General features: G+C 33.3%; 1 protein-coding gene across 3 annotated transcripts; it reads right to left on the bottom strand.

The window, feature by feature from the left end:
- Positions 1-4,644: 4,644 nt before the first annotated feature.
- On the bottom strand, positions 4,645-23,038 carry RAD51AP2 (RAD51 associated protein 2). Of its 3 annotated transcripts, none has more exons than XR_004733754.2 (6): positions 22,913-23,038; positions 16,800-16,905; positions 15,444-15,525; positions 13,803-13,889; positions 9,339-9,419; positions 6,529-6,585 (listed from the first exon to the last, which is right to left on the bottom strand). XR_004733754.2 is itself a non-coding variant. In XM_003734788.6 (3 exons), the coding sequence occupies exons 1-3, from the start codon at positions 13,373-13,375 to the stop codon at positions 6,434-6,436; spliced, it is 3,468 nt and encodes a 1,155-aa protein (XP_003734836.2). In that variant the 5' UTR covers positions 13,376-13,399; the 3' UTR covers positions 4,645-6,433. The 3 variants fall into 3 exon arrangements, 1 of the variants encoding a protein (XP_003734836.2); XR_013526767.1 differs by having other exon boundaries at positions 16,800-16,885; positions 22,913-23,005; XM_003734788.6 differs by lacking the exons at positions 13,803-13,889; positions 15,444-15,525; positions 16,800-16,905; positions 22,913-23,038 and adding an exon at positions 10,141-13,399 and having other exon boundaries at positions 4,645-6,585.
- Positions 23,039-23,694: the final 656 nt, after the last annotated feature.

Raw genomic sequence — 23,694 nt, 5'->3', positions numbered from 1 at the left:
AAGCAGTATAAAGATGGCAATTTAAGGACAGATATGATTTAAACAGGTAAAAGAGAAGTGCATCTCAGGAGAGGAAAAAATTAGCAAAATGGGAAGATATTAGTTGGGAGAAAGTGGTGCATTAATAGACCAGCCAAATTGTAGGGAAGTTGAAGGGCAGCCAGTCTGGAAAGTTATATTAGGTAAGGACATTTTACAGAGGCTCTAAAGAATGAAGAAGGATGCATTGGTTAAGGGTTCCCTAGAAGGTAGAACTAACAGACCTTGACAATATAAAATAAATGTCAGGTGGTACAGTGAATAATGACTGATGAGATTTTAGACATTGAGTTTGAAATTGTTGACCTAAAGCAATGTGGAAATCAGAACAATATAACATAACGGTTAAGAGCTTTGGCCATAGGGTAAACTGCATGGGTTTGAATTCTGACTCTGCAACATAATACTTTGTGACCTTAGACAAGTTATTTAACTCACAATGTAAGATGGAGATAATAATGGTATATGACTATGACGTTACTTAAAGATTAAATTCTTTAATATATACATAGATTTTAGATTTGCTCCTGACCCATGGCATGTATTTCATAAATATTAGGTTTTTAAAATTATTGTTATGCTGCCAAAATTAGAATTCGAAAGATATAATTTGTTTCCAAAGCAGTAGAGTTTGTTGATGTAAAGTTGTAATTGAAATATAGAGAGATATAATAGACATAATTTGTTTCCAAAACTGTGGAGTTGGTAAATGTAGTGGCAGTAAATGATCCCATGAAAAATGAATGAGATTTCTAAGTGGAAATAGAGAAATAAAGAGCAGAAGTCCATGGTCTAAACTTTGGAGTTTCCTTATATCTGAGAATTAGAAAGCAAAAGAGATATAATGGTTAGGAAAATAAAAGGTAGTGTATTATCATAAAGTGAATCTTTCAAGACTAGAAAGCAGCAAACAATGCAAAGAAATAAAAGAAAATGCAAACTGAAAAAGGGCCAAAGTCCTCTGAGTCTTGAGTGCTCTTTCTGATGAGAGGAGACAGGGCAGACAGAGATAAAAACTCTAAGGAGAGAGGAGAAAGAACGTGTGTACATATAGATGAAAGCTTAACAAAGAATTAAGCAGAAATTTGAGCTAGTGGATGTATAGCAGTGAAATAAAGGAGAGAAATTACAATAGTAATTAGCCAGGCAGCAAAATGAATTACAAAGATTTTTGTTTAAAAAAAAAAGATATTTGAAGTAGTTAAAAATCAGAATCTCTAAAATTGCATCAGAAATTAATGTAATTTTCATGGAAATGTCAGATTCACTAAAGAATTTTACTTTTCAAGTTTCTGTTTCTTAACATTGAAAAAGTTTTTTAAACTTAAAATTTTAATATGTTAAAATGCATAAATTATTAAATTTTTTAAGTATACCAAAATGACCAAATTTATTTATAGAAATACATATTTAAGGAAAAAGTAAGATACAAAGACAATTATGCATATTTTAAAGTATAGGTATAAAACAGACAACTAAAAATACCCTATATACTTATTAATAATAAAATATTATTTTTTCATAGGAGCAAGTAGCTGTTGACAATTGTTTGCTTCATCAACAGAAATTGAATACTTGAGTGTGGAAAAAGAAAATTACTTATATTCACTGCTTCTTTTTTTGTTCTTTATCCTTTGTATTTTGTACCATGTCTAGGTATTAACTTTTCAAAAATGAATCAGTAAACATAGTTTAAAAGACTATTTAAAGGGAAGTTATAAAAGAAAAAGGTAAAAATAAAAATTTTGGGAATTCTAAAAGATGTTTTTTTACTAACACAAAAGGAAAATGTCATTATAAAATTTTAATACTGATGTTTACAAAGATTTTAAGTGACATAAGAGATAGGACATTGAATTTTAAATACATACTACATTGTACTATGTTTTGCCTTTTTTTTTCTTCGTTAAAAAAGACTAATTTTAATTTCTGACAAGTTAGGCGGCTAAAGATCTGAAGAAGGACACATAAGTAAATGATCTAGATCTAATTTTTGTTTTCACTTCTTTGGTTCAAAGAGAAAATACAAAAGAGAATAGCAAAGAAGAGAGAAGAGACCTTAAATTCCAGGAGGGCACAAAGCTACATGACTCAAGAGGTTTATTCAGCATGATATGTTTAAGATATAACTGCTGTTGGTCTTATTATTCAATTTTTTATTCAACTAATAATTATTGAATACTTAAGTACTGTCCTAGGCACTGGAAGTAGAGCAATAAACATAATACAAAAGCCTTTTTCCCTCGCAGAGTTTAAAACCCAGTGAGGAAACAGGCAATAGACAAAATAAATAATAAAATATGTAGTATGTTTATAGTAAAGTATTAAGGAGGAAAAAGCAGGGAAAGGGAACATGAATGTTAGCAAGAAGGAAAGGGCTCACTGAGAAGGTGACATTTGAATAAAGCTATTAGGAAGGTGGTACAAGGCAAGCTATACAGATATCCTAGGAATAAGCATTCCAGGAAAAGAAAGTAAGTGCAAAACTGTGAGTCAAGGACATGCCTAATGTGTCTAGGAAATAGGAAGACCATTGTGGTTTCAAAGGAATAAACAAGGGGAAAAATACAGGGAAGAGTTTAAGAAGGCAAGAGAAGTTCAGATCATTGTAGCCCTCATACATCAAAGTAAGAACTTTTGGTTTTTATTCTGAGTGAAACAGAAATGCTTTGGAAGGTTTTGAGCTGAACTGTGATACGCTACAACTTACATTTTAAAGAATCATCTGGTTATTGTGTTCAAAATAGACTGAAGGGGAGCAAGAACTTAAGCAGAGAGATCAATTAGGACTTAATTGCAATAATCCAGACAAGAGAAGCTAAAGGCAGTAGTATTGGTTGATGGGCCAGGTATGGGTTATGAAAAAAAAGTAAGTGTCAAGGATGACTCCAGTATTTCTTCTCTGAAAGAATGGAATTGCCATTCACTGAAATAAGAAACACTGTGGAAGGAAGAGTTTGGGGACAAATATCAGAAGCTCAGTATGGGCCATACTTTGCAATGCCTACGAGTCATCACAATATGAAGACGGAGTAAAAGTTATTAGTGTTGGCCAGGCGCGGTGGCTCATGACTGTAATCCCAGCACTTTGGGAGGCCAAGGCAGGCGGATCATGAGGTCAGGAGATCGAGACCATCCTGGCCATGGTGAAACCCCGTCTCTACTAAAATACAAAAAATTAGCTGGATGTGGTGGTGTGTGCCTATAGTCCCAGCTACTCAGGAGCCTGAGGCGCTTGAATCCAAGAGACGGAGATTGCAGTGAACCAAGATCATGCCACTGTACTCCACTTTGGTGAAAGAACAAGACTCTACCTCAAAAAACAAACAAAAAAAAACAATGAGTGTTGAATTCAAGGAAGAGATCCACAGACTTTTTTTTTTTTAATTATGTGTGTCTCCAAATTATAAAATTAAGGAAGAAATTAGAGAGACCTTTAGATCATGAGTTTATTATTTTGCCATTTTCTTGAATCTGTGGAATAGTTTAGTGACTGCTTCTTTCTGAATATGCTGTTTTTTTAAAAGAATATGTTAAATAGGCTTATCTAGCAAGGTTAGTTTCAAACAATGATATGTTTTACAACAAAATAGGGAAACTATAATTTCAGATCCTCTTGATATCCCATACCCTTTAATCTAAAAGATTATTTTCAGCAGGATAAACTCTGCCACAATCTATTATGTGTTTATGTAAATGTGTAATGCCTGTGTTATTAGAAAGATTTCCCAAAATGATGACTGACTCTATGAACATTCTTTTATGCAGCAATTTAGATGGAACTAAAGATCAACTTCACTGCATATTTTGTTTTCCATTTTGCTTAACTAAATAAGGTTAAACAGATAATATTAACTCAGAGGTGTACATACTTAAGATACAGACTATCCACATAACTTTTTCAAGTTGATTTAATATAAGGCTCTGCTTCCCTTCTCATGCTCACAGTTATGTATCCAGAAGCTTGTAACTTTAAACTGAAGTAACATAGAGTTAGTCTAAAGTCGAATAAAACCAAGTACTTTTAAAGTGGCTTTTTAATCCTTTAAATATTTCCTCTGATCTGAGAGCACTCAACTTTTACATTTTAAGAACAAAGATAAAAAAAGAAAAAGGTGGAGGGAGGATGAATATCAGTTTAAAATGTCTTCTACCATAGATCCCATACAGTCTTTCCAAACTTGGCTATGAAGACACAAAAATGTAAGAAGAGCTAAAATGTTGCCTTCCTCCTACCCTCCAACTTTCTAATTCCAGAGAAAATAACTACAGAACTAGGCAGGAGGGGGAAGGTGCTGTATGCTTTTGTTGTGTATTTCATTGGAGGTACTTGGGGAAGGAGTGCTTGAGGAATGATGCTAGCAGGAGTAAGTTTTGCATCTGGTAAGGTGTCATCCCTAGAAGAAAAGCTTAGAGATCAAAGCTAGCAAAGGGCAGTGGCATAGAACACCGCTGTAAGCAGCACATTATGTGCTAGGAGTTTAAACTTATCAAATATTCAGTCAGTTCAGAGTATAGTGACTAGTTGTAAGTGAATATACTATTTATTAGAGAAATATACTATTTATTATGAAAGAACCAATAGTGAGTGGTTGTAAGTGAAAATACTATTTATTAGAGAAAAGATAAAAGTATATATAAAACCCTTCTTGGTACTAGGAATAAGACTAGAAGCACATAAACCTGTCCTAGGAGGTACAGATCTGAGAACAAATTTTAATATTCACATGGAGTGACATTCAACAGGGCAAAGGACTGAGGTTGTGAAAACAGATTTTGACTGTGATGAGATTTACCTTGATTTATTACAGAAAAATCCAACATGGGGCTAATAATGATAGAAAGAAGGAAGAGGGAAGGGTGGACATAAGAGGAAAAAAGAAAAACATTTTTATAAAATTCATAAGAATAGCATACTTCTGAAAATAATCTAATACAAAATCCAGAACAGAATTTCAAGAAAAGTCAAACATTCTACATAGTTATTAACAATTGAATAGTTGCTATGATCAGTAAGTAATTACTCCTTACTGAGTAATGACTACGTATCAGAGCTGTTACAATACGTGGTATTAGTTTATTTAATCCTCATAATAATCCCAGGAGATATTATGAACCTCTTTTTAGGAATGAGGAGCTTGCCCGGGGCCATAAAGCTATTTAGAATTCAAAAAAATATATAGCTAGTATGAGATTGTAGTAGAAATTTATTCCTTCAGTCAGACAATTAATATGAGTATTGACTGGGGGCAGGTACTGTTCTAGACACTTGAGATATTTCAGTGGGGAAAAGAATTCTGCCTTCAAGGAGCTTATATTCTAGCAAGGTATAAATTACAATGAAAGAAGGTCATGAGTTCTATGAGGGCAGAAGAAAAATTAGACTAAGATGCTGAAGTTGGAAAGTGTATGGTGGGGGATGGAAATTAATGAAGAGAACAAAATTTGAGGTGGTTTCAGTGAGTCTGAGAATGTTTGCTTATAATAACAGAATTTCATCCAGTCACATCTATTTTGTTCACTAATACATTTAGTCCTCCTTCTGCCATCAGATGCTTTCTGTTTTTTATATGCTTTCTTGATGCTTCTTTCTTTCCTTACATTTTGCTAACTTGCCCATTTTTTGTTAGTTCTCTGTCTAAAGTATATTTTATTCTATTGATGGTTACCATTAAATTATGTATATCCTACATTTTTCTACCAAAGTCAGCCATAGAAAGTAAGCTCCATAAGGCAACGTCTTATACATGTCTTTATTCTATCACTCAGCCTAAGACAATAGTAGGAGTATTAGAGTATACTTGTCCCATGAATTAACAAATTAATAGTAAGTGTTAACTACATAATCATAACTCTGCTCTGGGGTCAAAGATAAACTCCTGAAGAAAAAATAAAGATTAGAAAGTGAATGCAGGAACAAGTGGAAAAAAATGCTACAAAGGAGCGAGACTCCGTTCCAATCTTAAAACAAACGCTGTAACCTTGAAAAGCTTATTCAACCTCTCTGTACCTCCACTTTTCCATCTGAAAAATGGGTAAGTGATTAGAACAGTAGTTCATTATGAGTCACAGATCCTTTTTAGAAAATATAGGTTATCAGTTTTCTCCACAAAAGGATTATATGCATATATCATGAAAAATAATGTCAAAATGTTTTACACAATCATGAAATGGCTTTAAGTGTACATTTTTATAACATGAAAATCAATAAAATATTTTATACTTTTAAAGGTAATAAAATTATATATATATATACTTGGGGGGGGAAAAAAAACCTTCTCCACTTTATAATAAAGCAAGCCCCAAACCCTCAAGCTGGAAGAACATGTATCCAAAGAAAACAAAACATTTCTAGACGTTCCTAGATGTTGTAAAATGTTTTGAAATATAAAAGTCAAAAATCTTCTTTTAAGTTTTCGTAACTCATTTGTTTCAGATAAGGATGAAGTTGTTTAACCCTTGCTTTTCTTGACAAACCAATCCTGATTGGCCTACTGCATGTCTTAAGAGGTCGTACTCTTGAAATGCCATGTGGAAAGTAACTACCTAGAAATACAAGACAATAAAAGAGTAAAAATTACCAGTAGTTCCTATGACTACAAATCTTTACTTCTAATCATGATATTAGCAACATTTACTGAATATTTACTGAGCACTTATGTGCCAGGCACTGTACTTTAAATGCATTATTTTACTTAATTCTTGCTTTAGCTTTAAAATATGAAAAGTAAACACAAAAAGTTAAGGAATTTGCCCCCTAAAATATAGCAACTAAATAAATTTAGCCTTCCAATCAGGCGGTCTGACTTAACAACAATCACAACAAAACTGTATAGGTTTTAAAGCCAGCGTGATGTTGTGGCTTTAAACACCAGATTCATTGTTCTGTTGGTAGCTAAACAACTATGCTGTATTGTTAATGGTTACATTTGGTTTCTAATGGAGGTCACTGTCAATAATAGAACACAAATGTACACCATCTATTATGCATCAATAGAGGGCTCTGAGTTTGAAGGTTTTCTTTAACATCACACTATATCATTTTCAAAGAGTTCCAAAACAGTTCATGGAGATACACATATCTGTTACTAAATCAGTTATGTAAATCAACTACCTCTGATAATCAAATACCGTGTCTCTAACTTTCAGGGTTTTTTAAAAATAAACTGTGGGGCACATATGTAAAACCAAAAATGTAAATCAAACTTTAGTGAATCAGTATGACCTCAATATAATAACCTGTTATACTAAAAACAGTATAACCAAATGTTAAATGTGACAAAAGGTTAGCAGCATGATTTTTACTAAGCTGAGCCAAAGAGAATCTGTGTGTATACCATACCTATGTAAACCTTAATGAGTAGAATACAGAGTTAAGCTACATGTATAATAGGGAGAAAAACAATATCAAATAGATATAAATCAGTTTATCATACTCAATTCAATATTAAAATTAGAAAATTAATTATAAAAGGTGAAAGGAAAATACATTGTTGCTAGATCATTTTAAAACTTTGAAACACTAAGGGATTGTTCAAATAAGACAAAATTGTTGGATCACTAGATCTTCCACTGGTCTAAAGGATATATAAAGCACTGGTGAACTGGCTGGTTTGCATGTAACGAGTGCTCAAAATAATTTCAATGCTGTACTTGCCTTCACACCGCATAGAGAAGAGAGAGATGGAAAGAGAGAAGGGAGACATTGAAGATATTTAGTAGTCAATGGCAAGTTTAAGAGAAGAGGCATCATGATGGTAGGTGGGTGGGTATCAAAACTTTTCAGAATAACTGGGATTTTTCTGATGCCCTTAAAATCACAGTGTAGAAGCAGGCACCCACTCTATCTAGGCAGATCATTAAGGTTCATTCTTATTAACCCCATTCCAACTTTTCTCTTACACTATAGATTTTAACAAGCCTCAGGAAGATCATTCAACACTTATGTCCTTGAAAGTGAATACAAGACTACTATCTAACATAGTATTAAATAATTCTAGCTAAATTCATACATTATTTTTCACATTTCCCAACAAATCACTTTAACTTGTGAAGGCAGAATCACATTGTTATATGGGTTTAGATATTTCAAACAAATGTAATGATTGCTTTTCCAGTGTGCACACAATAGTTTATCTTCCTCCTACATTCATTTTATTATCACACTTAAAAATCACAATGACAGCATGGGTAGATGTTCCTAATCTTCCTTTATTCTGTATCAAAATATATTCTTAAACTAATTTCTTTCTTTCTGTTCTAGAAGAAGCAAACTCTATCCTTTCCAGGCTAATTCTTGCCATTCTACTTTTTGACTCATGGAATATTCTTCCATCAGTCATTTCCTTCATTTCAGGGAGAAGAGACTACCTATGGGCTTTTGATCTTCCAATGGTTTGATTAATTTTTAAAACTATTTCATTGTAAGCTAAGAAAAGAGGAAAACATACAATTCTGAGGTGACAATAAAAGTATCAGAGGTAACAGTCTACTGATTATGAGAATGTAGAAAAAATGTTTTTTGATACATGACTTAAGATGTTTTAGTAAATATATTTCACCTACAATGTTACTCTTTTTAGATCTAAACTTGTTGTATAATACCAGAAATTTCTGACTGGATTATAACTTTACCTAGTTCCACAGTTTCAATCCTACACCTACTCATACCCTTGGCACCACAAGGTAGAATGAATGTTATACATACTGTGTTTTATTCTGATATTGTAGAGCTATTGGGCGAAAGGTAGTGTTTAATTTTTTCTTTAGTTGTATTTTTAATGTAATCAGAAGTTTTATGTCAGTCAAAAATCATGTTAACATGACTAAATAATACTTTTTTAATTTGCATAATAAAACCTTAACATAAAGAAGCTTCATAACAAGGAATAACAATAAAAAGCATACAGCATGTTCTCTATGCTCAATGTTCTCTCTTTATATATATTTAGATAGATAGGCAGACATAATAATTGGGAATAACATCAATGGAAACTCAACTTAGCTAAATACTTTTTTTGGTTTTATTAATATTGCATACATTAGATGTATAAACTGGATATTTTTAACACTTACCGTATAGTCACTTTAATACATCAATGCAAGTATTTGAATGCAGTTTTAACTGTTACCCAATTTTTAATTATTAGAATTTATCAGTATAATACTATGCTTTTAAAAACTGCTAAAACTTTGTATTTATTTTGAACAACTTGAACATCTACACTTTCCTCATACTGAAAATATGACAATGCAATAATCATCTTAGAAAGTATTCTAAAAAGTAACTAAAATCGTACCTCTTTTCAATAAACAATTAAGTTCTTCTTTACATTCCTCATGGAGAAAAGCAGGTCTTTTTGTTAAAGGTCTTTCACAATCTGAAAATAAAGAGTGGCATGTTACAGCAAAAAGTAACTTTTATATAAAGCATTAACAGTGTAAACAAATTATTTTTTCAGAAATATTTCCTTCAGTTGGCTCCTAATATTTAGAGGAATGAAGTAGGACTCTTCAAAGCTCCTTTTTACAATTGACCTGTTTTCTTCAACTTCAGTATACAATTGAGCATTTGAATACATCTTTATAAGAAAATAGTGTGCACACAACTAGCAGCTGCTGAGAAATTTAAAGTTCAAGGTGAAGCTGTCTCAAACATTCAAGAAAACACAGACTCCAACTGTACAAGAGGAGAGTGAAGAGGAAGAGGTTGATGAAACAGGTGTAGAAGTTAAGGACATAGAATTGGTCATGTCACAAGCAAATGTGTCAAGAGCAAAGGCGGTCTGAGCCCTGAAGTACAAGTAATGATATGGTGAATGCTATTATGGAATTGAAAATGTAACCATCTGAAAACAACTTCTTTTTTTTTTTTTTTTTTGGTGTTTCAAAGGAGTAACTGGCAGCTTGGTTTGAAATTTGTACTGTTTCTATCATAAATAAAGCTATGGCCTCTTGCTGGAAAAATAAAAGAAAGAAAATAGTGTGCGCCAATAAACATTGTCTTGCATTTTATCCTTACCTTTCTTCTTTTTTGTCAAAATTATATATTTGGCCTATACAGAAAAAATGAGAAAGAATGTTTTAAAATGAATTTCGTACCATTCTCAGAAGTAGAATAAAGTAATTCTTCCTCTGATGTACTTGGATAACAACTCTCATTAGGAACTTCCTGTTCTCCATTATTGGGTACAGTTTTCCATTTAAATAAACTTTGGTGATTTTTACGCATATTAGAACCTGCTGTAGTGTCATGGAGCGAGGAAGATGCACTTATTTTGTTGACCACAACCATTTTCAAATCTTTTTCTATCTCCATTTTTACCTCCTCAGCATCATTATTTTCTCCAAAGTAATTTTCTTGCTCATTGTTTGTTTCCACAGTGCTTAGAATTTCATTTTCCTTACTAATTTCATGAAACATACGAAGTTCTTCAAGTACTAAATCAAATTTTCTTCTCATCTCAAAATCTTTTACTATTGTCTGAGCTTCTGTTGATAAACACTTAGCAGCTAAGTCCTGAAAACATTCATCATTCCCTTCACTCAGACCAGTTTCAAATTGATGATTAACATATAATGCAGAATCATTCTTTTGAGTAAAAGGCTTTGAATTAGCTATCTCCCTTTCTGGCAAAATACTCTCATATTCATTTCTGTCTGTTATGTAATTTTTATTATCATATTTAGTTTCTTCCACATTTACTTCCTTACTTATTAATGAAACTGACTGCACCGAAAACATGACATCCATTGGAAAAATATCTTTCTCTTCCTTTTCTATCTCAGTATCTTTGTGAACTTGGAAACTATTTGATAAATTTTCAGCTTTAACTTTTAGTTCCTCTTTCAAAATTAAGTCATGGTGTTTTCCTTCTATTTCACTTAGCAAGTTCCCAAAATTGAGCACTTGAGTTATAGAAATGGTACGGGTCTGTTCATCACGAATTATGTTGTGGCTTGCTGGTATGGCCTGTTGCCTAACATTGCAGAAATCTTGAAATATGTGCTTACAATTAAAGCTACTGATTTTATTATGTCCCTGTTTTCTTTTCATATTTAAATCTTGGCTTTGCATATTTACTTCATTAAAATTTTCATTAATATATCCATGGTTGTTCTGTATAAATTGAGGACAAGACTTAACATGTGTTTTAATAGTATTAGAACTATAATGAGCCCAATTTTCCCCATTCATGAGTTGTTGAGGACAACTCATATTCTTACAAGTAATTTCTCTTATTAAAGAAATTTTTTCCTTGTCATCAAAGTCCATTAAAAGAGGAATTTTTTCATATGTTTTAAAAATTAGAAAACCTGTATTTTGAGTTGTCATACTGAAGGAATTAATACGTTTTTTCTTAGACTCTTCAAAAACTTGTTCAGTTCTAAATAGCTTCCTTTTCTTTAAAATAGGTTTCATATTATCTTCTAATAGTCTTGAAGAAGTTAAAATCCTTACTAGATATGCAGGATAATTTTCCACTATAATATTTTTTGGATACTTCAAATACAGCATCCACTTGAAAATGCATTCTTCTTCTAATTCAAAATCATTTTCAATTATAGTTAAAGAGTCAAAGTTATTGAGCCAAAAAGCTATGTTAGTTTTCAATATAATATCTAAAGGTTCTATAACACTGTCTTGTAAATATATGCTTACAATTCCATTCTTCATATTTGTATTCAGGTTTCTGGTTATTAGATTTTGAATACCAATTTGCTTTTTATACTTCAAAATGTTATAGCAGTTTAAAACACTATTATCTTTTTGATTTTCTGAAATACTTTTATGGAAATGAAAAATTTCCATAATGAAACTTTCAAAAGGGTTGCTTACATGAAAGAATTTTTGTGTAGCATTGTATCTCAACTGTAGAATATTATCATTTTGTCCTTTACCATGTAACCAAACAGTCATTATTAAAGCTTTCTGACTACCTAATATTTCTCTTACGAGAAGCGCTGATTGTTCTTCATGCACATTCATGATTTTTGTACAGTGGTAATCTTCCTTGCTTAAAAGGTCTATTTCTAATAATAGCCAACTCCATTTTTCTTCAGTTTTTTTCATATTTTCACAGTTAGTCTTGTAATTATTCATAATCCCACAATTTCCTCTATTTCTTCTCAAAATATGACTAATGTTACAGTCCCAGTTTTGACATTTTTTCAATCTGGTAGGTATGTAAATGTCCAGACATTCTGCTTCCTCCCAATTTGCATTTTCTAGTATAGCAAAATTCTTTCCAGTGTCTCTTACATCACAATGGATGCTACTGTAGTTACAGTAGTTTGAACTGATCAAGTCTTTTCTCTTGCAAGTATTTTGGCTGCTGAGTGACGCGTAGTCATTTTCGTAACATTTGAAAACATTTTCCGCTTCTACGATTTTTTTATCATTCTGTAACTTTTTCTTCTTAACATCAGGTCTATTTTGGGACCAGTAAATCTTTGCGAAATCCCTAACATATGTCTCTTTTTTGTCATTCTTTTCCTTTGCTATTTCCTTTAAATAGACAGAGGACATTTTGCTATTTAAGTCCGTTGAAAACTGAGGGACACTTATTGTGCTGCTATCTCTAAAATAGCTAGGTTTGGCAATTTCCAAGCTGGGCTGGTTTTGAGATTTTGATATTTTTAGTGCGGATGATGAAATGTTATCTTCTTTTTTATTTGATGGCATAACACTGTCAGCTTTACAGCTGTTCTTAATTTCATGAAATGGTGATTTAGTTTCCTTGTAAAAGGTAACATCTAAAAATGGATTTTCCTTGTGAACATTGTCTCTTCTTTGGACTAACTGCTGTTTTTGCTTCTCGTTTCTAATTCCATGTATACCGTGTATAGAGGTGCTGGGCAGAAGTGGACTAAACCCTACTTTGGAGCTATCAGCGTAGTGCACACTGAAAGTCTCTCTGTCACACAGTCCGCGCTCAGAAGTTCTTGAAGCCCTCAAATCAGAATCAGAACTTTGTGAGAGGGAAGCCTGCCAACAGCTATTCATTTGGAATTTGTGATTTGGACATCTCAGGTTACCTATTTGCTTCCCACTGACTGATTTCTCCACACATGAGTCTGTGGAGTTATCAAAAATAGCATTCGTTGAAACAAGGAGCCCCTTGAGGGGTCTGGGCGGCAACTCCCAGACTTTTTCCGCCTCAGACAAGCGAGGCACAGGAAGCAGTCGCCAGCCCGCTTTAAAGACACCGCCTGGCTCCTCAAGACAGAGCCGCTTGCTACTGGGTGGTTGGGAATCCGGGTCCTCAGGAGGTGTTAAGGAGGAGGCAGGTTCCCTGAGCTCCGCCATCCGCGGCGTGGGCTGCGTGAGCGACATGACAGCGAATGGAAAGAATCTGTCAGAGTCCCGGCCGGGCTCCGACAGCTTAACGGGAGGTTCCAGCACCGCCCTGGTCACGCCCCTGACACGCCCCTCTTGTCCTGGCCTCAGCCTTATCTTATGGTTTTCTCCGCCCCGAATCCGCCCCTCTACAGCCCCGGCCTCAGCCACGCCCCTCCCCTCTCAGCCCCGCTCCTCCCTGCCCCCACCCACCCGCCCAGGTTGTATCTCCGCTGAAGCTCGGAGCACCCTGGGCCGTTACATTGTCTCTTTTTAGCGCCTTTTTCTAATGCCACGACTGTAGCGGGTCTAAATGCTTTTTTTCCGTCTCGTAGAACGATGGGGAAAAGTTAGAATCTCGTACTTTAAAAAAAATTGTGAATGGTTAATAACCTTATTTTCTAAATTTTGAAATTCTGTTTACCTCAGAAACGGCATCTCTACAACGCTCGAGTGACTCGTCCAGTAAAATCCTGCAGTTCTGTCGACACCAGACCAAATCTCTCTGTGACTGGAAAAAAATTTTAATCGTTCTAGTGACACTGAAGATTATATTAATATTTCTACTTCACTAATAAAGGGTGTTTTGGGGAAAGAAGGCACCGGTACTTAATAGTCTGACAATCTGAGGGGAAAATGCGTGGAAATTATTATCCAGATAATTATTCTTCTTCACTTAAGACTGTAAAAAAATAGTTTACGATGTGCTGTGGTGATTTCTTCTCAAATATTGTGGATGAAATTATTTAGAGATAAAAATTACATGTTTGAACTACTCCATTTAGTTTAAACATAATAATAATACAAGTCTGACTCATATCTACTAACAAATTTTTCAACGCTATTTCTTGGGGGGTTTTTTTTGAGAATCATTTCTACATGATTTCCAGTCAATTCTTGTTTGTGAATTCTGTAATCATAAAGAAGAAAATTATTTTCAAAATATTATTATATACATGTTTATTTAAAAACATGTAATTACTGCTCAGTAATAAACACCTCAATCCCCTTGATGGTTGTTTCAAGCTTGGTATGTTTTATGATAAAATTTGTAATAAGTGCAATAACCACTGGAATCCTAACTTCAGAACCCCTGGGAGCATAGATGGCAATATATTACTAGCCTTCTACTTTAGGTAATAAGATGCTGGCCAGTTTCCTGTCTTTTAAATACTCCGAGATACATTGTGATTACTTCAGTGTAAATTCCTCTAGAGGAATGTTTACTGAAATTTGTAGAAAGCCCTGCAGCATAAGCATTCATTAACACTATAAATAAGAATGTGGCAGTGGTTCAGATTCTACATCAGTGAATTCTCCAAGTTCTTCTTCTGTGTATCTTATGTTCTATTGCTTTTTTTATCCCAGATTTTCCACAGATCTGCATTCCTTTCTAATCCATTCTGTTCTATGCCTATGGTGAGCCCACAAGGGGTGACTTGTATAGCTAAGGTGTATATAACTGGTGCACTAGTGTGATATTAGGAGCAAGGTTTTTTTAATCTGTAAAGTAAATGCCATTGATTGTGATTTCTAGTCTACATTGATCTGTAACTTGGTGCTTGATTATTTCTTCATCTTGCTAATTTGCCCAAGAGCACATTACTTTTTATATCTCCATCACATCATTTAACAACTCTACATTGTTTAAGAATTAAAATTCAAATAAAACCCAGAAGTATTACATTTAACTCAACAATTATTTGACTCCAAGATACTGAAATGTACAGTTACTTTCTCTATCCTGAAGAAACTTACAGTATTGAAGGCCAAAAAAAGGAGTCTTTTCTTGCATTTACTTATTTAAACATACCAATGGCCACTGCCATTTCAAACAATACCTATTGAAACCACTATTTATGTGGGGTTTTCCTTTATTTTTTTTTTAATGCTACCTAGAAAATAAACCAGTTATATGTGAGAAATGCAAAAATCTTGTGTCTTCAACTCATCATAATCAAAATATAAATGAGACTTGGCCAAATCGTATCCATGCCTCGAAGCCCATTTCAAATGTCACATTTTTCTGTATCACTTACCCAACCCTTCCTTTGAAAGTTCTTACCTTCCTCAATAAGAGTGAACTGAGCTTGGAGGACAGCATCTATCTGATTTATTTTAGCAGGGTGTCTTCTTATAGTTCAACTCTGAATGAATAAAAGAATTAATGAATTCACTAGATAAACCCCATATTGAAGATATGACACAATCTCCTATTAGAGTTCAATGAGAAATTCACTCAATATCTTGGGATATCACGTCTAATGTCCTTAAGCATGGTATGTCACATCCTCACTGCTAGGTGCTGCTTAACTCTTTTAGCTTCTTTAAAAAAAAACTGCCCCCGTGGTGCCTACACCAGAATGTTCATTTTCTTGCTGTTTTATGCGTATTCTCAAAGCCCTTCACTTTCTCCCCCTGGCAAATTCTTATTAAGCCTTAAAGGGCCCTACTCAAAAGTTACCTCTGCTGTGAAAGCTTCTCTTCCTCCTCCCTGCTCTAGACAATCCCTGGGCAGAATTACTTGAATCTACTTCCTATAGCAATTTATTTCTAACTGTAGAACACTTAAAATGTCTTATTGTACTGAGTTGTTCATATGTCCCCTCGACTAGACTCCATTAATCAGGACAAGGATTTATTAATTTTTGTATCCCTGGTGCCTCTAAGTACCTCAGTTAATTAGGAGAAATGAAATGACCCCATGGTTAATCCTCATTTACCAATCCAAATGGATTTATGGTGTCTTGAAAGTGCCTTAAGTTTCTTGCTTTTGTGTTATTTTGCTTTGGTTTTATACATTAAGAGACTTGCTTTTATAATCATATTGAAATACATTTAACATGAAAACTATGCTGAGCTATAAAACCATGAGTCCAAAATTGACTTTAAATATTAGTGGTTTTATCATCATTTTTGTTTCATGGTAGGACCAGAAATGTGACATGGCAGTTTTTCCCTTTTTACTTCTTTTAATAAATTGTCTAAGAGATGAATAAATATACTAGACCTAACAGTTTGTTCAAACTGAAAGATAAAATATATTTCAAATAGTTAAAAGAATCACTAACAAAAATATTTAAACATAGCTCTAATATAATTTAAAAATATTTTAACATAGCAGTTAGAGAAGAAAACATTATCACTTATTAAAATATTTAAAATAAATATGGCTATACATAATACAAATAGCACTTTTCATCAAGTCAGTGATAAGCACTAGGGGAAAATACTTAAGAAAACCAGGATACTGGCCGGGCACGGTGGCTCAAGCCTGTAATCCCAGCACTTTGAGAGGCCGAGGCAGGTGGATCATCTGAGGTCAGGAGTTCGAGAACTGCCTGACTAACATGGTGAAACCCTGTCTCTACTAAAAATACAAAAATTAGCCGGGCATTGTGGTGGGCACTTGTAAACTTACCTATTTGGGAGACTGAGGCAGGAAAATCACTGGAACACGGGAGGTGGAGATTGCAGCTAGCCAAGATCATGCCATTGCACTCCAGCCTGGGCAACAGAGCAAGACTCTATGTTGAAAATTTAAAAAGAAGAAGAAAACCAGGATACTGTGTACATTTATTTTTATATGAGATTAAGTTTTTATCAGAGTAATAATAGTAATTTATAACATAAATATCATCTTAAATGTGACAACATGTGTGCAAATGCTTTAAACTGTAAATTACCTTTTTGTCCTCAATGTCCATTAACGACATCATTATCTACCCAATCTCCTAAACTAAAAGTATTATGCTTAACTTTTTCTTTTTGTTGTTGTTTTAATATTTGCCCAAAATGCACTCATCAAATCTTGTTGATTTTACATCAAATGTGACCCTGAAATTAATCCCCTTTTTTATCCATAATGTATCATCTTTATCTCAAGCCTTATTATCTCTTTATGAGAATATTGTAATAAACCAATCTTCATTTTACTAGTCTCTTCTCAACTTCTGCCCAACACGATTACAAGAGTTTTTCTTAATAGAATATTAATCATTTTGCTACTTTCTTAAGAACTTTTAACCTTTGATACCCTACAGAATAAAATACAAACTTTAATTTGACATGGAAAGTTCCTCATAGTTGAGTTCTAAACTGTTTTGTTCAGCTTCCACATCTACTCCCACAACACAACTTACGTTCCTGCAGCACTAAGTTTCTTGTCATGCCTAAAATGTATAAAAGCCTTCATAGTTTCAGTCTAGGGTATATGTTGCTTTGTTTGCCTGAAGTGTAGTGACAGGTCTTAAAGTTTTCTGCAGAGATCCAAAGTTTACAATCAACTTTAGACACTTACAGTTTTATTTGCTAACCTTTTTTTTAAACTTCTAAATTTATCCTCATAAATAAGTTATTATAATTTCTGCATGCTTAGCTATTAGAAATAACCTTTTCCTGAGCAATAAGTATTGGAAAAACAGGTGGAATGTTCTGCTATTTACAACACCCATTTGATACTCTTAATAAATTTCAGCAACAATTTAAGAACCCTGTCACTGAAATAAAAGCAAGAGTTTGTATTTTATTAGAATCCACGCAATTGCAAATAACACCTTTAAAAAAAAACAATTTGAGTTCTTTCAAGTTAGTCTTTTGTAAAAATGTTTTCAGGATTTTGAGATGACAAAATGTCTTTTTTTAATCATATAAACTTAAAATTACTTAGATTACTTTCTCCTTTTGTAAAGTTTTTTCCTGAGTCACATAAATAGTTGGACATGACAAATTTACATAGCTATCTTTTACTTAAAATTTTCAAGGAATTACATATACTGACATTAAATTAAAAATGCATTTAACATGAAAATTATGCCAAACACAATTTAATTGCATATCCTCAAAGCAATATTGAATAGTAGTTGGAGGAGTAAAGTCTAATCAGACTAAGTTTTTGAATCTATAGTCCGTTCATATTGATGTGTAATGTGAGCAAATTACTTAGTCTTTCTGAGACACAGATTCTCACAAATGGAAATTAAAAAGTAGAACCTACCTCATAGATTGCTAGGTAAAGTAAATGAAATACAGTATATAAAGCATTTAGAAGAGTGCCAGGCACATAGTCAATGTTCATTACAATTTTTTAAATTACAATAGTTATTATCCAACTCATAGTGTTGCTGGCTCTTACAGATTCAGATGAGTTGATTGTTAGCATCTCTTCCCAACTGCGTATTTTAGTAACTTCACATGAGTAGTTTGGAAGTATTTATATCACTGTAAATGGCTCATAATGGAAGTATTTACATCACTGAAACCAGCATATGCTACAGATCAGAGCTTTGTTTTCTTTTTTCTTTCTAGAAAACCAGTTGTTAACAGTTACCAGTATAGTACAGCATCAAACTCTGTCTTCTGTTTCAATGGTAATTTATATTATTCATCTTATGTAAGTCAATTCTTACTACAAGCTCGCTTATAGTTGTATGTCTAGCTAATAGCAAAGTCAGGCAATTCAACTGACTCTATATTCGATGCCAAGACATACACAAAAACCTCATTTTTAAAAAAAGAAACTGGTGGCAGTTAGTTTTCAACTCATTTGATGCTTCTTTATGAGTGGAGAGTCCAAAACTTAACACATATAAAAAAGTAGCTATTTAAGATTTTAAGTTTGTTTATAGTTTCATAATTTCAGAATGCACATAGGTTCTGTTCACAGGAAAACAATGGATCAAAAAAATGCTCCCTTTATCGTTATCTAGGACAGTGTATAACCACTGCCTACTATCAATGAATAATCGTTGAATCGTAATCTTCAAAGTACTTTAGAGTGGATGCTGTCACCTGATGATTTAACTCTCCTTTGATTTGCTGAACATCTATTATGTGCAAGTAACTGTGCCTGATGCTGAATTAAATATTATTACGTGTAAGATTTAATCCTTGTCTCTAAAGAATGCATTCTAACGAAAAATATGCATATAAAAGGATAATCAACAATATATCACCTAATCAGGCTGTTCACAACTTTGTCCTAGCTATTTTTTAGCCTTATCTCCAGCCATTTCTCTCTCCTGTCCTCTGACACTCACAATTTGCCTCACAAAACTTGCAATTCCCAAATACTCATGTTTTTTGTTGTTTTGTTGTTCAGTTCAGAAGACATGTATTGAGCATCTATTATGCAGCAAGCGTTGTGTTAGGTGTTAGGGATCCAAAATAATACACCATCTCTTTTTCCCCAGAAATTTACAGTATAGTAGGGAGACACACTTATAGAATTTATTTCAGTATAATTGGATAAGTGCTACACTACAGTTATATCTAGCAACAGAAAAAAGGGAACCAAATCTAGTCTGGAGACTCAGGGGAGACTTTCAGGAAGAAATAGTGCCCAAAAGCTGAGTGTTAAAGGTTATATTCATTCATTTAATTTCTATAAGCCTGTAATTTTCTATAAAACTTCCTTTTATTTCCATATTAATCAATTATTCATCCATGTTCCCATAACATTTCGTAGTATATACCTACATACCTATTATATACCTATAAAACTACATAAAGGTTAGTTATAACATACTGTCTTCTCCACTAAATTATTAACTCTTTAAGACTTGGAATAGTCAACTTGTTTATCTTCATATTTCAGTATTTAGCATGGAACCTACCATATGATAGACAACATTTTTTTATCAGCTTGAAGATATACCAAATGAGTAATATAGAAAATAAGTAATGTTAAAAAATAAATGCACACAGACACAGAGAGGGGAACATTACACACCAGCCTGTGGGGTGGGGGGCTAGGGAGGAATAGTAGAGGGTGGGGGGATTGGAGAGGGATAGCATTAGGAGAAATACCTAATGTAGATGACGGGCAATAGATGCAGCAAACCACACCACCAGAGCACATGTATGCCTATGTAACCCAGAACTTAAAGAATAATGAATGTACCCCAGAACTTAAAGAATAATGAATAAGCTTTTTAAATAAATAAATTCTGTGGAAATTCAGAGGGGCATTATAAAAATTCTATACAGAATAGGCAAGGAAGGCTTCATAAAGATTGAAAAATTCTTGAAAAACAGGATCTAGAAAGTCTCAGGAGAATAGCTTCAACCAGAAACAAAATTTAACCTAAGGTCCAAAAAAATACAATTCTGCTTTCTCAGAGACAAAGACAATGGAGAAATATCTCTAACATTAAACTGGGAGGTAGAAGTGAAGATGAATTAATCTGAAAGCAAATGACTCAAGGAATCTGGCTACAAGAAGACTTGGTCAATCAGGATGAAAGGCAATGGAGAACACTGAGCAATATTTTTAAAAACTAAATCTAAATAGAGATTATGATACAGTAACTTGCCTAACCTGAATGTAGTATGTATCCCAAGATTTCTCTAATTATAATTAATGGGTTTAGTATATTCTAAATAACTGAATTTACAATCAGTGGACCTTTTAAGAGGAGAATTAATGAAAGAAAATGTGACCAAGGCCATGACACCCTTGAGCAGATTTTTGAAGGGATCTAGTAGAAAAAGAGCCAAGAATCATAGAAAATAGAGAAGGAAATGTAACACTGGGAATTGGGGAGAGATATTAGTGCGCATTGCAATGTGATGTCACACAATTCTGTTCAAGGATAACCTTTTCCCTAATTTTTAATAGTTTCTCAAAGATAACTGTGCCCTATGTGGACCAAAAAATGGTATCAACAGGTTTAATTTTGAAATGCAATCTGATACATACTCATTACACATGTAATATTTGTTTTACATAGTACTTATGAATAGAAAAGAAAGTTGCTTTGCAATTTTACCTGAAGTCATTCATGCTTATCACCCACTTAACTGTAGTTTCCCATCGACTTCCAAAAGCTAAACCCACAATTTCTGGAGACCACTCAGAGGTACTCTAGAAATGACTTTCTTAAAAGTCATCTATCCCACATCTTGGACAGTAACCTAGAAAAACAGACACAGAATATGGGCTGCTTGGTCAAAGTTACAATGCCTTCCTCGAGAAAATACTCAAGGCAGGATTCAGGCTTGGAATATAATGTGTAGATAAGCAGGAACAGAACCATAGTGATCATGATTGGTGTAAAGAGATAGGATACATATTTGATCCTACTTCTCGTGTGTGAAAAACAAAAAGGTAAGAAAGAAAGGACCAGCAAAATGCACACATATTTCCAAGTCATGCTAATTACTATATTATATATTATATATGTAATATATAAGTAATATAATGAATCAAAGGATTATAAAGAGAATTTTAAGTTAACAAGCTCTACAACAATCCAGGTGCCATATTTTTTTTAAATAAAGCATAAAAAGATATAGAATTTTTTCTTTTTTAATTTTTGCATATAAAATCTCTGTCGGGGGACAAACAAATTTCATTGAAACAATACTTAATACAGAATATATGCTCATCACAGCCCTGGATACAGGGTTCATTTTTTAATAGGTATAAGCTTATAATCGTGAACATTTAAATATATATCTGGATCCTTGTTGAATATCCTTCTGCTTGCTTAGCAATGTAATAGCAGCATCATATTTTCCACTTTTATGCTCTAAACTGGTAGAATAATTACCAAAAACAATAAAATAAAGTAAAAAGATGACTATTTCAACTGCTGCATGTCATTACAGGAAATACTCCTCCTACCAACTTTGAGTTATAGATGAAGTGCCTTAGACCATAGTTATCCAATATTGAAGTACTAATAAGAGGTCAAACTTTGTCAGGAACTTCAATGTGGAATGAAAAAAACACCAGTTTAATTCAAAAAAAAAAGTATCTGAGATGTCTGCAGAAGACTTCAGTTTTGGGAATTGAGAAATAAAAGACAAGAAACAGAAATGTAGCCTCATTCACCACTAACCCTTTCTATAACCCTATGCCTTCTACGAGATAGGATAAGAGTTTGCATATATAATAGCCAAAACTACACTCATTGCACTGCTCAAAAATCTGCCTTAACTGAATTTGCCAGAGGTTCAGTATAATTACAAAACTACTTTGCACTTTTTCAAACTCTGGCAAAAAATCAGTTTTCAAACTTTGGCAAGAAAACAAGCTCAAAATTCAGGCTTCTTGGTTTATTTCGATGTTTTTTCCTATTGCTTTTAGGAATGAACACTATAAATTTGAATCAATTTATACTGAAATCATAGTAAAAATTTTAAGAAGGCCAGAAATGTATTGACAAGCAACATAGAGTAGTACTTAAGAACATAAGAAATATGGGCTCTTCACCCCAAAAGTTATCATGCTTCAGCCTACCTCTTTACCTGAGTGGTGTGTTCATTTTTTGACAATTCATTATTCATTATGTTGTACATTTATGAATGACATATTTTTTTCTGTTTCCTATTTTTAGAATGAAAGAAAAAAAGAGGAAGAAGGGAGGAATGAGGGAAGAGAGGGAATGGAGAGAAAAAAAGGATGGGAGGAGGGAAAAGGAGTGAAGGGGAAAGAAGGGGAGATAAGAGGGGAAGGAAGGAGAGAGGAATAAGGAAACATGGATTCTGAAACCAAACTGCCCGGATTTGTTTCCTTGTTCCGCCACTTACTATCTGTGTGGCTTTGGGCAAACTCCTTAACTCTCCAGGCCTCAGTTCTCTCAGTTACAAAATGAGGATGACAGTAATAGCACCTGCTTCATGTGTTGGCTATAGTATTTTATGAGTTAATATATGGAAAGCACTAGAACAGTACCTTACACTTGCTAAGTTCTATATAAGTGTTTACAGTTGCTAATAGTAATCCATTCACTTCTTAAACCATTCTAGAATAAGAATTTTTGGACCAGCTAAAGAAAAGCATTGATTTCCCAACTTCTTCCAGATATTTGTGTGTGTGTGGGCATGAGTACATCAAACCTCTCTCTCTTTTTTTTTTGCTTGATGAAACCCCCATAGGAAATAACTCTTTACTGTGCAGGTTTTTTCTCTCTAACTTAACATGAAAGGAAAAGGGATTAAAATACGTATCATTAGATATATCCAAATATATGAAATATATTTATTAATATATAGCTATCACTGTTTTTCAAGTACATTATTTATTCTGATTTTTAAAGTGTCTATTATGTGTATTTGTTCATTAATTCTTGTTTAAGAATAATTGGCAATTTTTGTGACTATGCATTTAAATTTCTTTCTGCCTCAGTTTCCATCACTTATAGTTTGTTTAGTGGCTTAATTAAATATAACCAAATAAGACCTTCATTATTAAAAACTCAAAAGCATTTACTCTGGGAAGCATGGTTTTTACTCAATTAAACAATCAGTATAGTACCTATTATATATTCAATACTATACCATGTACTATACAAGAAAGTTATGACACAAGT

This window comes from Callithrix jacchus, chromosome 14, assembly GCF_049354715.1.
Source record: "Callithrix jacchus isolate 240 chromosome 14, calJac240_pri, whole genome shotgun sequence".
Classification (NCBI taxonomy): domain Eukaryota; kingdom Metazoa; phylum Chordata; class Mammalia; order Primates; family Cebidae; genus Callithrix; species Callithrix jacchus.
This window is presented reverse-complemented; position numbering and strand designations above follow the sequence as displayed.

Excerpts from the sequence above, each read along its gene's own strand:
- RAD51AP2 (XM_003734788.6), bottom strand. The coding sequence starts at position 13,375 with ATGTCGCTCACGCAGCCCACGCCGCGGATGGCGGAGCTCAGGGAACCT. Across the intron at positions 9,420-10,140 it reads TTATTCTACTTCTGAGAATG|ATTGTGAAAGACCTTTAACA; the intron begins GTACGAAATTCA and ends CTTTATTTTCAG. Across the intron at positions 6,586-9,338 it reads TAATTGTTTATTGAAAAGAG|GTAGTTACTTTCCACATGGC; the intron begins GTACGATTTTAG and ends TTGTATTTCTAG.